The sequence below is a fragment of the Diorhabda sublineata genome, chromosome 7 (assembly GCF_026230105.1).
Source record: "Diorhabda sublineata isolate icDioSubl1.1 chromosome 7, icDioSubl1.1, whole genome shotgun sequence".
Taxonomy (NCBI): domain Eukaryota; kingdom Metazoa; phylum Arthropoda; class Insecta; order Coleoptera; family Chrysomelidae; genus Diorhabda; species Diorhabda sublineata.
Window position 1 is genome coordinate 33,707,723 of NC_079480.1, and position 12,464 is coordinate 33,720,186.

At 31.8% G+C, this 12,464-nt stretch overlaps 1 protein-coding gene across 1 annotated transcript; it reads left to right on the top strand.

The window, feature by feature from the left end:
- Positions 1 to 358: 358 nt before the first annotated feature.
- Positions 359 to 12,204, top strand: LOC130447137 (odorant receptor Or2-like). The gene is made up of 6 exons (XM_056783794.1): positions 359 to 410; positions 7,070 to 7,477; positions 7,537 to 7,696; positions 9,130 to 9,232; positions 11,347 to 11,547; positions 12,080 to 12,204. The coding sequence occupies exons 1-6, from the start codon at positions 359 to 361 to the stop codon at positions 12,125 to 12,127; spliced, it is 972 nt and encodes a 323-aa protein (XP_056639772.1). The 3' UTR covers positions 12,128 to 12,204.
- Positions 12,205 to 12,464: the final 260 nt, after the last annotated feature.

Here is a 12,464-nt window from a genome sequence, read left to right on the forward strand (position 1 = left end):
AGCTGACGTTGTCCATAAAACATCGTTCATGAAGAACGATGTTCTAAGCTCCGATATCGATGTTGAAACAATTATGTATGATTTGCATGCCTAATACGAAGGAGGTTTAAGGGAAGAATGACTTTTCAGTAAAAAGTATTTTTACAGACATTATGATTAGTAGAACTGAGATTTCAATTTTTGACACTTGAGGACTCATGACCTGCAGGGCCGAAAATTCAACTTTCAGCCCTTGTAGTTGACAGGGATTGATTCAAGGAAGTCTTGGAACAAAAAAAACAACTACTGTCAAAAAGGCAAGAGCAAATAACAAACTGGTAATCTGGAATTAAATTTATCATACACCAAAAGAAAGCAAATGGTCGAATATGAAACAGATGATGAAGAAGAAGATGTAAATATTACAATAGGTAAAAAGAATGAAATGTATGGGAAGCGAAAGATCTAAAGGGCATGAGGCGATCTAATTGGTATTGAGAAAAGATGGAAAAATAAACTTTTTATTATTTCTTTCTTTGACTGTTTGTTACCTCAATTGTTTGATGGCTAAATTTGTTTCGCCAATATTAAAGATGAGTATAGGGAAAGACTATATCAAAGTCTGTGAATGTAAAACATGATTTTCTCTAGAGAAAGCATAATTTTACGCTTGATGTGATGTGTATTAAATAAAATATCAAATACCATCAACCGGTTATTGTTTCTTTATATCGGCAATATCGTTACAAAGAGGAATGGAAAACCGGTTAAGTTATGAAAATCCAATAGTGGAGTTGGCAGTTATTGTTTTGCCGGAATTATTTATGGGTTTCAGGAGACTGTCGATGATATTCGATAGTAGATACTGCTTTGGACGATACAATTTAACCAAGAATAAATTTCCACTATAGTGGTCTGTGATCCATAAACAAAATGGCGTTTTTATTGCTTAGATTATATATATTAAGTGACGTAATTTGTTAATATTAATACGGGAATACGTAACTGGAACAAATAATAGTCTAGGCTCAATTTGAGAGGGTACAATTCTCAATAGCTTCGTCTACAGTCAAAAGTATTATATAAAATCAATACCAAAAGGTATGAATGATATAAATTTAAATTAAAAAGTGTTTTCGGGTTCTTTTTATTAAAAATCGGATTAGAAGTTTTGAGGACTAGAGTTTACCGTTACTGAGAGAGACTGATAACTTTAATCGAAGACGCGGTTCCAGAAGAAAAAGATGCACATCCGAAATGACAGATTCATTGTCACCATATAGCTGAAATATCGTGTCCTCACTGGTGCTCAAATCCAACAAGAGCTTAGAGCTCAGAAAAACGCGCTGTGACTAACTGGACAGACGTATTCGTAAAAAATATTATTACAGTGTTGCCAGTATTTTTGAAAACCCTTTATATTGATGACGGATGGCGTTTAGTAAACTTTTCGCAGAATTTTAGTTATTTTCCAGCTGTCTAACTATACTAGAAGGTCACATTTTTTTAAATATCATGTAGATAGTAATTATTTATCTAAGATCTTACTAATTCAGTTGTAAAAACAAGAAGAAATATAGATAAATTATTGAGATTAAATTAGAATTTCTGGAACCGTTCGTTCTATTCATACTAAATACACTGTTTACACCAAAACTACACCAACACTCACGATTACACTGTCTGACGTATGACAGTTTACCTTTGTTAACGAAACGCGCGTTAGTCAGTGTAATTGTAAGTGTACAAAGTACAAAGGTAAACTGTTAAACAGTGTAATTGTGAAAGTGTTGGTGTAATGGTAGTGTCCAACAGTGTATTCAGTATAAATCGATGAAATTAGACAAGTTGAAGTTGTAATAATTATTTGTATGATAAGGACTGAGTGCTACTTTGTTTGACGAGTCTGAAAATTGCGAGACGAGTCCAACAAAGTAGTATTTCAGCACACAACATTTTTTAGACGACGCATAAGATCCAAAACTTTTTCATATACACTGAGGAGAGAAAATAAATAATTGAGAATCATAAACACTATTTATTGAACAATATAATGTACTTAACGATATTTACAATATCAATATTAATTTATTAATTATTTGCAAAAAGTAATGTTGATTGTACCTTCAGGACAATTATTAATATTTATTGAATTGTATTCAGATGGAATATATATATTTTTCTACTAGATGTTGATAGAATCTCTGTAGATGTGTTTGTGTCATCGAAGTGAAACTGTCAACTGTCAACTGTCAACATTGAAGTGGCTAGAGTCACATTTAAGGAAGTTAAAGTTGTCTACTCCAGAGCGCCCCGAAAGTTATATTTAGTAATCTTACTAATTCCGTTGTAAAAACAAGAAGAACGATAAATAAATCATTGAGATTGAAATGGAATTTCTGGAACCGTTGTTGAAATTCATACTGAATACACTGTTTACACCAAAACTACACCAACACTCACACAATTACACTGTTTGACAGTTTACCTTTGTTAATGGAAAGCGCGTTAGTCAGTGTAATTGTAAGTGTTGGTGTAGTGGTAGTGTACAACGGTGTATTCAGTATAAATCGATGAAATTAGACAAGTTAAAGTGGTAAAAAATATTAGAAATAAAAACGATAAAATAAAATCATAAAATTTCACTATATAAAACGAATAAATCCATGTTTAACATTACGAATTTTAATTTAGTGGACCTGGTGCTTTATAATAAAATTTTTTCGTATCTCTTAAGCACCTGGTATTGTAGAAGTTTCATATTTGATATAAAAAATGAAGATCCTTTGTAAGAAAGACTCAGTTAAAAATTTATTTGTTTACGTGCAAAAAAAACCTTCTCCTTCAATTTTCAGAATAACTCATTACAAATTTAAACATACTTGTTTACCGTTTACTCTTTCTTAATAATTTTAATTTTGTTGTCTTGAGTGAAACATGAAGGAAATTGATAAAAGCGTACCGTTTTCCGCAACAAAAGCGATTTTGTCTTTCTTTTTAGTCTACCATGGAAAACAATCAATTTTAAGATTATTTTTACTGGGTATTTTGAAATTATCTATACTCATTGTTGTACCGATCGCCACTTTTGTTCATCTAATTGTGGTCAAGAAAAGTAAGTAAAACATTTATTTGTTCACTATTTCTTTGATTATGTTCAGTCGGAGAAACAAGCAACTTCTGAAGATGCCAATCGAGTTGACGAAACTAGGTATCAATAGCTATTTTCCCCTATTAATTTAAGAAACATTCAAGCAATGAACAACTGTCGCAAAAGCTATACACAATTAATTGACATCCCTGTATATTTTCAAAAATTAAGACATGATCAAGTTTGTGTATACGACGAAATAATTTCAGAAATGGTAAAAAATATGGGTCAAAAAAGAAAACATGCTGTTACACACTTTCAATAAGTTTGGATTTTCCAAGTCAAAAATTGTATTTGTACGTAATAATTTGATATGATTTCGTTGTTTTGGGTTTAGCTTGGTTTGGAATTGACGTTTCCGAGTGGAATTTGGCGAAAAAATTCTCTTTTTCAGTCTCATTTCGTCAAAAATTGATGTTCATCTTTTATTTCATCTACCATTAGTTTTTCCGAGTTCAATTTATATAAAAATTGGCTTTTCCGGAATAAATGTGTTTGGAGCTAGTCTAATTTGGTCGATAATTGACTCTTTCATATGTACATCGGTCAATAATTGGTTTCTTTCCAATTAATTTGTCCAAACAAAAAATTTTCTAAATATTTGTTGCTTTTTCATTGTCATTTGGTCAAAAATTGTTTTTCTGGATTCAGTTTGGTGAAAACTAGGATTTTCATCTTTGATTTGATCAACAGTTAGTTTATCCGAGTACATTTCATTGAAAAATCAGCTTTTCCGGGTAAAAAATCGATTTTCCAGATCTACATCGGTCAATAATTCGATTTTTCCAATTAATTTGTCCAAACAAAAAATTTTCTAAATATTTGTTGCTTTTTCATTGTCATTTGGTCAAAAATTGATTTTCTGGATTCAGTTTGGTGAAAATTAGGATTGGCATCTTTTATCTGAGCAACAATTCGGTTTTCCGAGTTCAATTTATATAAAAATTGGCTTTTCCGGAATAAATGTGTTTGGAGCTAGTCTAATTTGGTCGATAATTGACTTTTCTTATTCCGATTTAGTAAAAAATCGATTTTCCAGATGTACATCCGTCAATGATTGGTTTCTTTCCAATTAATTTATTCAAAAAAATAGATTTTCTAAATATTTGTTGCTGTCATTTGGCCAAAAATTCATTTTCTGGATTCAATTTGGTGAAAACTAGGATTTTCATCTTTTATTTGATCAACAATTCGGTTTTCCGAGTTCAATTTATATAAAAATTGGCTTTTCCGGGATAAATATGTCAACATCTAGTTTAATGTGGTCAATAATTGACTCTACTTATTCCGATTTGGTGAAAAATCGATTTTCCAGATCTACATCGGTAAATAATTCGATCTTTCCAATTAATTTGTCCAAACAAAAAATTTTCTAAATATTTGTTGCTTTTTGAGTGTCATTTGGCCAAAAATTGATTTTCTGGATTCAGTTTGGTGAAAACTAGGATTTTCATCTTTTATTTGATGAACAATTCGGTTTTCCTAGTTCAATTTATATAAAAATTGGCTTTTCCGGGATAAATGTGTCAACATCTAGTTTAATGTGGTCAATAATTGACTCTACTTATTCCGATTTGGTGAAAAATCGATTTTCCAGATCTACATCGGTCAATAATTGGTTTCTTTCCAATTAATTTGTCCAAACAAAAAATTTTCTAAATATTTGTTGCTTTTTGAGTGTCATTTGGTCAAAAATTGATTTTCTGGATTCAGTTTGGTGAAAACTAGGATTTTCATCTTTTATTTGATCAACAATTCGGTTTTCCGAGTTCAAGTTACATAAAAATTGGCTTTTCCGGGATAAATGTGTCAACATCTAGTTTAATGTGGTCAATAATTGACTTTTCGTATTCCGATTTCATAAAAAATCATTCTTCCAGATGTACATCCGTCAATGATTGGTTTCTTTCCAATTAATTTATTCAAAAAAATAGATTTTCTAAATATTTGTTGCTGTCATTTGGCCAAAAATTCATTTTCTGGATTCAGTTTGGTGAAAACTAGGATTTTCATCTTTTATTTGATCAACAATTCGGTTTTCCGAGTTCAATTTATATAAAAATTGGCTTTTCCGGGATAAATATGTCAACATCTAGTTTAATGTGGTCAATAATTGACTCTACTTATTCCGATTTGGTGAAAAATCGATTTTCCAGATCTACATCGGTAAATAATTCGATCTTTCCAATTAATTTGTCCAAACAAAAAATTTTCTAAATATTTGTTGCTTTTTGAGTGTCATTTGGCCAAAAATTGATTTTCTGGATTCAGTTTGGTGAAAACTAGGATTTTCATCTTTTATTTGATGAACAATTCGGTTTTCCTAGTTCAATTTATATAAAAATTGGCTTTTCCGGGATAAATGTGTCAACATCTAGTTTAATGTGGTCAATAATTGACTCTACTTATTCCGATTTGGTGAAAAATCGATTTTCCAGATCTACATCGGTCAATAATTGGTTTCTTTCCAATTAATTTGTCCAAACAAAAAATTTTCTAAATATTTGTTGCTTTTTGAGTGTCATTTGGTCAAAAATTGATTTTCTGGATTCAGTTTGGTGAAAACTAGGATTTTCATCTTTTATTTGATCAACAATTCGGTTTTCCGAGTTCAAGTTACATAAAAATTGGCTTTTCCGGGATAAATGTGTCAACATCTAGTTTAATGTGGTCAATAATTGACTTTTCGTATTCCGATTTCATAAAAAATCATTCTTCCAGATGTACATCCGTCAATGATTGGTTTCTTTCCAATTAATTTATTCAAAAAAATAGATTTTCTAAATATTTGTTGCTGTCATTTGGCCAAAAATTCATTTTCTGGATTCAGTTTGGTGAAAACTAGGATTTTCATCTTTTATTTGATCAACAATTCGGTTTTCCGAGTTCAATTTATATAAAAATTGGCTTTTCCGGGATAAATGTGTCAACATCTAGTTTAATGTGGTCAATAATTGACTCTACTTATTCCGATTTGGTGAAAAATCGATTTTCCAGATCTACATCGGTCAATAATTGGTTTCTTTCCAATTAATTTGTCCAAACAAAAAATTTTCTAAATATTTGTTGCTTTTTGAGTGTCATTTGGCCAAAAATTGATTTTCTGGATTCAGTTTGGTGAAAATTAGGATTTTCATCTTTTATTTGATCAACAATTCGGTTTTCCTAGTTCAATTTATATAAAAATTGGCTTTTCCGGGATAAATGTGTCAACATCTAGTTTAATGTGGTCAATAATTGACTCTACTTATTCCGATTTGGTGAAAAATCGATTTTCCAGATCTACATCGGTCAATAATTCGATTTTTCCAATTAATTTGTCCAAACAAAAAATTTTCTAAATATTTGTTGCTTTTTGAGTGTCATTTGGCCAAAAATTGATTTTCTGGATTCAGTTTGGTGAAAACTAGGATTTTCATCTTTTATTTGATGAACAATTCGGTTTTCTGAGTTCAATTTATATAAAAATTGGCTTTTCCGGGATAAATGTGTCAACATCTAGTTTAATGTGGTCAATAATTGACTCTACTTATTCCGATTTGGTGAAAAATCGATTTTCCAGATCTACATCGATCAATAATTCGATCTTTCCAATTAATTTGTCCAAACAAAAAATTTTCTAAATATTTGAAGCTTTTTCAGTCTCATCTGGTCTAGAATTAACTTTATCGAGTTTAATTTGGTGAAAAATAGCTTTCACAAGTCCAATTACATCAACAATTGTTATTTTGGGGTGTACGTCAGTGAAAAATAGTTTAGCAGGACAAAAATTGATTTTTCTAAATTTAATTTTGTGCAAAATTGTTTTTAATTAATTATATTTTCTCAATAAAGTCCCAATTAGTCCCTTTTCAATTTTCAAATCTAATTTTTTATCTTTATCTCATTATCGCAAAAAAATTCGATTATTTTCTATTTCCTTATTAATTTTCGTTTCAGAAGAATTAGACGTACCAATTGCTGAGAATGTTTCGATAGGAATAAGCATATCAGCAATGACTATACTGAGCACTTTAGTACCTTTCTATTCGAAAGAATGGACCAACGTGTTCGAGAAACTTTCAGATTTCAAAACGTTCAAAAAATCATCAAAACTTGGAAAAACTATCAAACTTTATAATACATTATCGATAGCATCATCCGCTTATTGTGGCGGGGGAGCAGTTTTTTACACCATCGCTTGTTATTTCGAATCTAAAAAATGTTTAGATATTGATAAAGAAAGTGAATCGAACTTCCTTTGTGTTACCATATATCCAGTTTGGTTACCATTTCGAACAAATCAATTTATAGATTACGCCATCTTTGTTGTCCAGTTTATAATGATATTCATCACTTGTGTATGCGGTAAGTCGTCATAACATACCAAATTTTTCTTCTCTACAATATTTTCGATTTATTCCAAGGCGGCGCTGTGAATTACCTGATTTGCGAAGTTGCGTTGTACGCATCTTTGCAGATAAATTCATTGAAAACCAGGTTTCTGGAAATTATCCACATTAAAGCCCAACAAGAACAAGATACTAAATTGAAAATGTGGATACAAGATCACCAATCAATGATAATGTAAGTAAATTGATGATAGATTTAATGCTAGTTTTATAGTATAGATTCAAGATCAATAAACAGACCATTTCTTTTTGTTCATGGCCATTTCTCTATTCCTTTTGTTTCTATATCTTCTCTACATGGATTCTATTCATTTTTCTTCTTCCCTCGTTCTCCCTTTAATAAAGATCTTTTCACTCAACTATCTTTATCCATTGCTCTAACCAAATATCCCTTCTCACCATGACTCTACTCGTTTTGCTCCTTGCTCCGATAATCCTTTCTCTCCAATATATTCATTCTTCTTCTTTCTTATTCATGGTCCAAAACTAGCAGATGTATAACTACCTCGTAACTTGGTGCATCCTGAAATATCTTTTTAGTAATTCTCCTATTCTCTTCAAACGTTTCCTTTCCTCTCGCCAATCTTTTGTCGATTTTCCTGTTTTCACCTGTCTCTGTCGTCAGTTTTGATTGGTTAAAGTTATTCAAATCTGTTTCCATCTCTAAATGTTTGCTCTTTTATGTGCAGTCCAGTCCATTTCGTTCTTTTTCAAAGACAAGAAACATTTTTCTGGAACCATTTTCGTTCTACTTGCAAGTAAAAGATATCTGCGTAGGTAAGGATTCGTCTTTTGTTGTTGTTAATCATCACCTGGGTTCGAAAGCCACTCCTTCTCAGGATACTTCCTAGTAAAAGGATGAAGAGCATTGATCTCCTTTCTGTAAACCTTTTTTGTTACAAAATTATCCTTCCTTCGACGACTACTTCATTTTTATTGTCATATTCTAGAAGTTGGAACAAATATTTTCTACTTATTGAATCTATTCCTCATGATTCCAGCTAGGACTTTGTATTCCACATCTAACAAAGTGTTACCCCTAGAAATTATTGACTTTATTCCATTATTTATTACTTCCTCTACTTCTGCTTTCGATGGTGTTTCGTCTCATTCAACGTCTCCATTTCTTCAAACTTTCTATCTGCCCAGTTTTCCTTTTTTTCCCTCCTATGAGTTAAATTTCTGTAATATTTCTGTTCGGTGCTGTTATAAATTCTGTCTGCACATTTTTCTTCACTTCCTGTACGTACTCATGTTTTAATTTGTTCTTTGAGTCCTTTACAGTTCTCTAACTTGATTAGTGTCTTCCTTCTAATGTTCCTTTGCAGTCTTCATGAAACCATTATTTTTTTGTCTTCTCCTCCAATCGTCTTAGTTCTTGCTATGTTAAATCCTTCGTTGTTTTCTCAATCTCCATCCACTCCAATTCGATATCCTGCAATGCTTATTTGTTTCGTCCGCGTCCGATCCTCTGTAACTTCTGACATCTGCTATTAATTTTGCGTACACGAGTTTATTAGATTAATATACCAAGTTGCGGAACTTAAATTGAGCAGAAAATTTCCAAAATTCCTAAACCGGTTATTACTTTTGTGGTCTTCGTTTCAGAATACTAGAAGAAGCAAAAAGATTAACAAAAATTTGTGTGGGCGCTGGATCTTTATCGTTCGCTTTGGTATGTGCTTCTGTTGCAAATCAAATCATGAACAGGGTATGTAATTATTCCAATATTATTAAAGTTAAGTTGACATTTACTAGCGGTTTGCGAGCGACAGCAGAGCGGAGCGAGTGCGCAACGATTGCGTCGCGAACACGCCGCGAGGACGTCGCAGAAACGCAACGTTTTCGTCGCGTGTTTGTAACGCAAAACACACTCATTAACAAAATGGATTCCGAAGAGGTTGACTTTCCTGTTGCGAAGATTCCAGAGACGAAAACGAATTTAGAAGGACCCATTATCAATTAATCAAATGGAAGGGAGCGACAGTAGAAAATGGCGTCCACGCTTCTATTCACGGCGATCTCGTTGCGCGCTCGCTCCGCTTTGAATACGCTCACAATCCGCTAGTACGACAAGGCCCTTATATAGACTACGATGGTTGCTACTTGAATTTTGCGACAGATATGTGGTTTGAACGCAAGAAATCATTGGATTCCAATTTGATGTTTAGACTATTCAAAAATGTTTTTGTTTGAACTGATTTAGAGCTCGCATTGTCGTGATTGGTTTCCCTAATTTTTTTGGCAAACAATGAATGTATCCGTAAACAATACGAGTCGTTCACCATTATGAATGTCAAACTTTATGACAGCAATGTCATGTTTGACATATTCACACCAGTGTTGTCATATCTCAATACTTAAGTAGCAACCATCGGATAACAAAACGTTTTTCTAGTTTTAAGATCCTATCTGATAAGAGATAAAAAGGCTTTAGGTTTCAAAGAATGAACATTGTAAAATCTGTTTTATAAGTAGTGATTACTGATTTAAAACTGCATCGAAACAAAGTCTGCAAGTTTTTTGTAGTCCATCGATAAATTATCATAATGTATCCTGGACTTTTTTTCAGAATAAACCAGTAGGATCGGTTTTACACTTGGTGGGATGGATAGCGTCTTTATTCATGCATTGCCATGCTGGGCAAATAATTATGTCCGATGTATGTGTGTTTTTTTCTTTTATTAATAACAGAAATCGGTTAAAACTTTAATAGTTTTCAAATATTTTTGTATATCATTTCATTTTTAACATCACTGTGCAGTTTATCAGAAAATTAAAAAAAAAACTATTTAAATCTGGTTACTAATACGAGGGTTGCTACAAAAGAAATAGACAAATAAAAACCAATTGGATACGACTCTATTGTTTCTCAAAATATTCACATTTGCTTGCGTTTGAACCAATACCTATTGAGGTATCAACTGCTTCTTCAAGTGCAAAAAAAACGTTTAATCGCAATTTATTTTTGATCTGCGGAAAAAAGAAGAAATCATTGGGTGCCGAGCAAGGACTGTACGGAGCATGCCTCATCAATTCGTTGTTTTGACTGTTCAAAATCGTTTTTTTGTGAGGTGAAGCTTGAGAGCTCGTATTGTCGTGATGTAGAATACTTTTGGTAAACAAATTCTGATTAATTAACCGTTCAGCGTTTTCCTGTCACCATTTCATTTCACTTTTACTGTCACTTGAACATATCAAAAGGTGCTTATCGCCTGCCAACTTAACTAAATTAAAAATTAACATGAACATGGTTACCAGCTTTAACTCTATATAAAACAAAATGTGAGGGTCAAGGTTAGGATAGGTCGTGTCAGCTGTCAATCGATTAATTATTTGACACCTGTCATGATGTTATCACATCACATTTTTTCCACCAATCGACACAAGCTTTGTTAGAGCGAATGTTAAATTATGCGATATCCAATACACTAATATTTTTGACAACCAAATGTTCATGCGATATTAAGTTTATGCGAAGGGAATTAATGCCTAAGTATGCCTCAATCTCACATGACGATCTTGCAATATCAGTTTACGCAACAGCCGATTTTGGACGACCAACAAGTCGAAGTTGTCGGTGTAATCCACGTCGAAAGCCATAGAAAGATGAATCCTTAAAAAAATCTATAAAAAAGAGGATTCGTATGACAAAACGTTCATCATTAAAAATGCCAAACTTTAAGACTGCAATTTCAGATTTGACATAGTAACAACCCTCATAGTAGTTATTAGTTCCTTAATTGAGAGTTCCACTTACAATTTTCATGGTTTTTATTAATATCATCAAAATCTTTAACGTATTAGCCATATCGATGATTTGAGATATTGAAATATGTGTTGATTAACATGGTAATGATAATTTTAAAGAGCGAGTCCATGGCAGAAGCCGTATATAATTCCAAATGGTATAAAACTAATCTAACAACAAGAAAAAGTATCTTGATAATACTGAAAAGATGTCAAAAACCGTTAACTTTGGATGCTCTTCCACAAGGAAGTTTAAATTATCCACTGTTTATGATGGTACGTATATACTAATCTATTCTGTCTCAGATAATAATAGTTGTTTTATTCATAACGCTTCAATATATTTTAGAACTTCCAGTATTTTCTTCCTGCTCTATTCAGTATTCTTTTAGTGCCCTTAGGTTATTCATGTCTAGTACATTAAGACATTCTTTTTGGGACTATTTATTATCTTCTTAGATTTTCTTTTGGAATTATTTTTCTTTTTCGTTGTTGAAAAATATTAAAATAATGATTCCAGTCGTGCCTTCTTTTTATATTGTATCAGTGCTGATTCTACGAAACGGTTTGGGGTATCAGAAAGATGTTTCTTCACTAGTTTAACAGCTATTTCATTTCCTCATACACCAAAGGTTATTACTGTCTAGTTCGTAGATACTTTTGAGACCGTTATAGTCTTTCTAGTTGTTTGGAAATAAGTTTTTTTCGTTTTACTAAAAAATAACAAAATGAAAATTCCTGTTGTGTGCTTGAATTGTTGGAAATCCAATCCTCAAAATATTATGTTTTAATTATTTTTTTTTTTCAGATTGCGAAATCTTCATACTCGTTATTAACATTCCTTAGCAATACATAGAGGCACCTTAAATGAAGATAATATCAGCATAATCGAAATTAAAAACGCGCTCTAGTTAATAAAGGATTCAAGCATGGTAGTTCTGTTTTCATTTACCAAATACAGCATAAAATAATTCAAATTTTTCAAAATTTGTGAAAATGCAGTAAATTTTATGTCAATTGTCCAAATTTGATAACCTGTTTACGTCTTTTCTTTTACTAAATGTGTTTTTGGTCACTTCCAATGTTTCTAAGTACTTGCAAAGTAAAACCATTGACTATGCTTTAGCTTGGAACTTGGTATAAACACTGCTCCATCAAGTTAAGAACAAAAGTATTGTACGCAAGAACAAAAA

Bases quoted from the DNA above. Each gene is read 5' to 3' on its own strand.
- LOC130447137 (XM_056783794.1), top strand. From the start codon at position 359: ATGGTCGAATATGAAACAGATGATGAAGAAGAAGATGTAAATATTACA. The intron at 411-7,069 runs GTAAAAAGAATG...TTTTCGTTTCAG, and splicing joins AGATGTAAATATTACAATAG to AAGAATTAGACGTACCAATT. The intron at 7,697-9,129 runs GTAAGTAAATTG...TCTTCGTTTCAG, and splicing joins GATCACCAATCAATGATAAT to AATACTAGAAGAAGCAAAAA.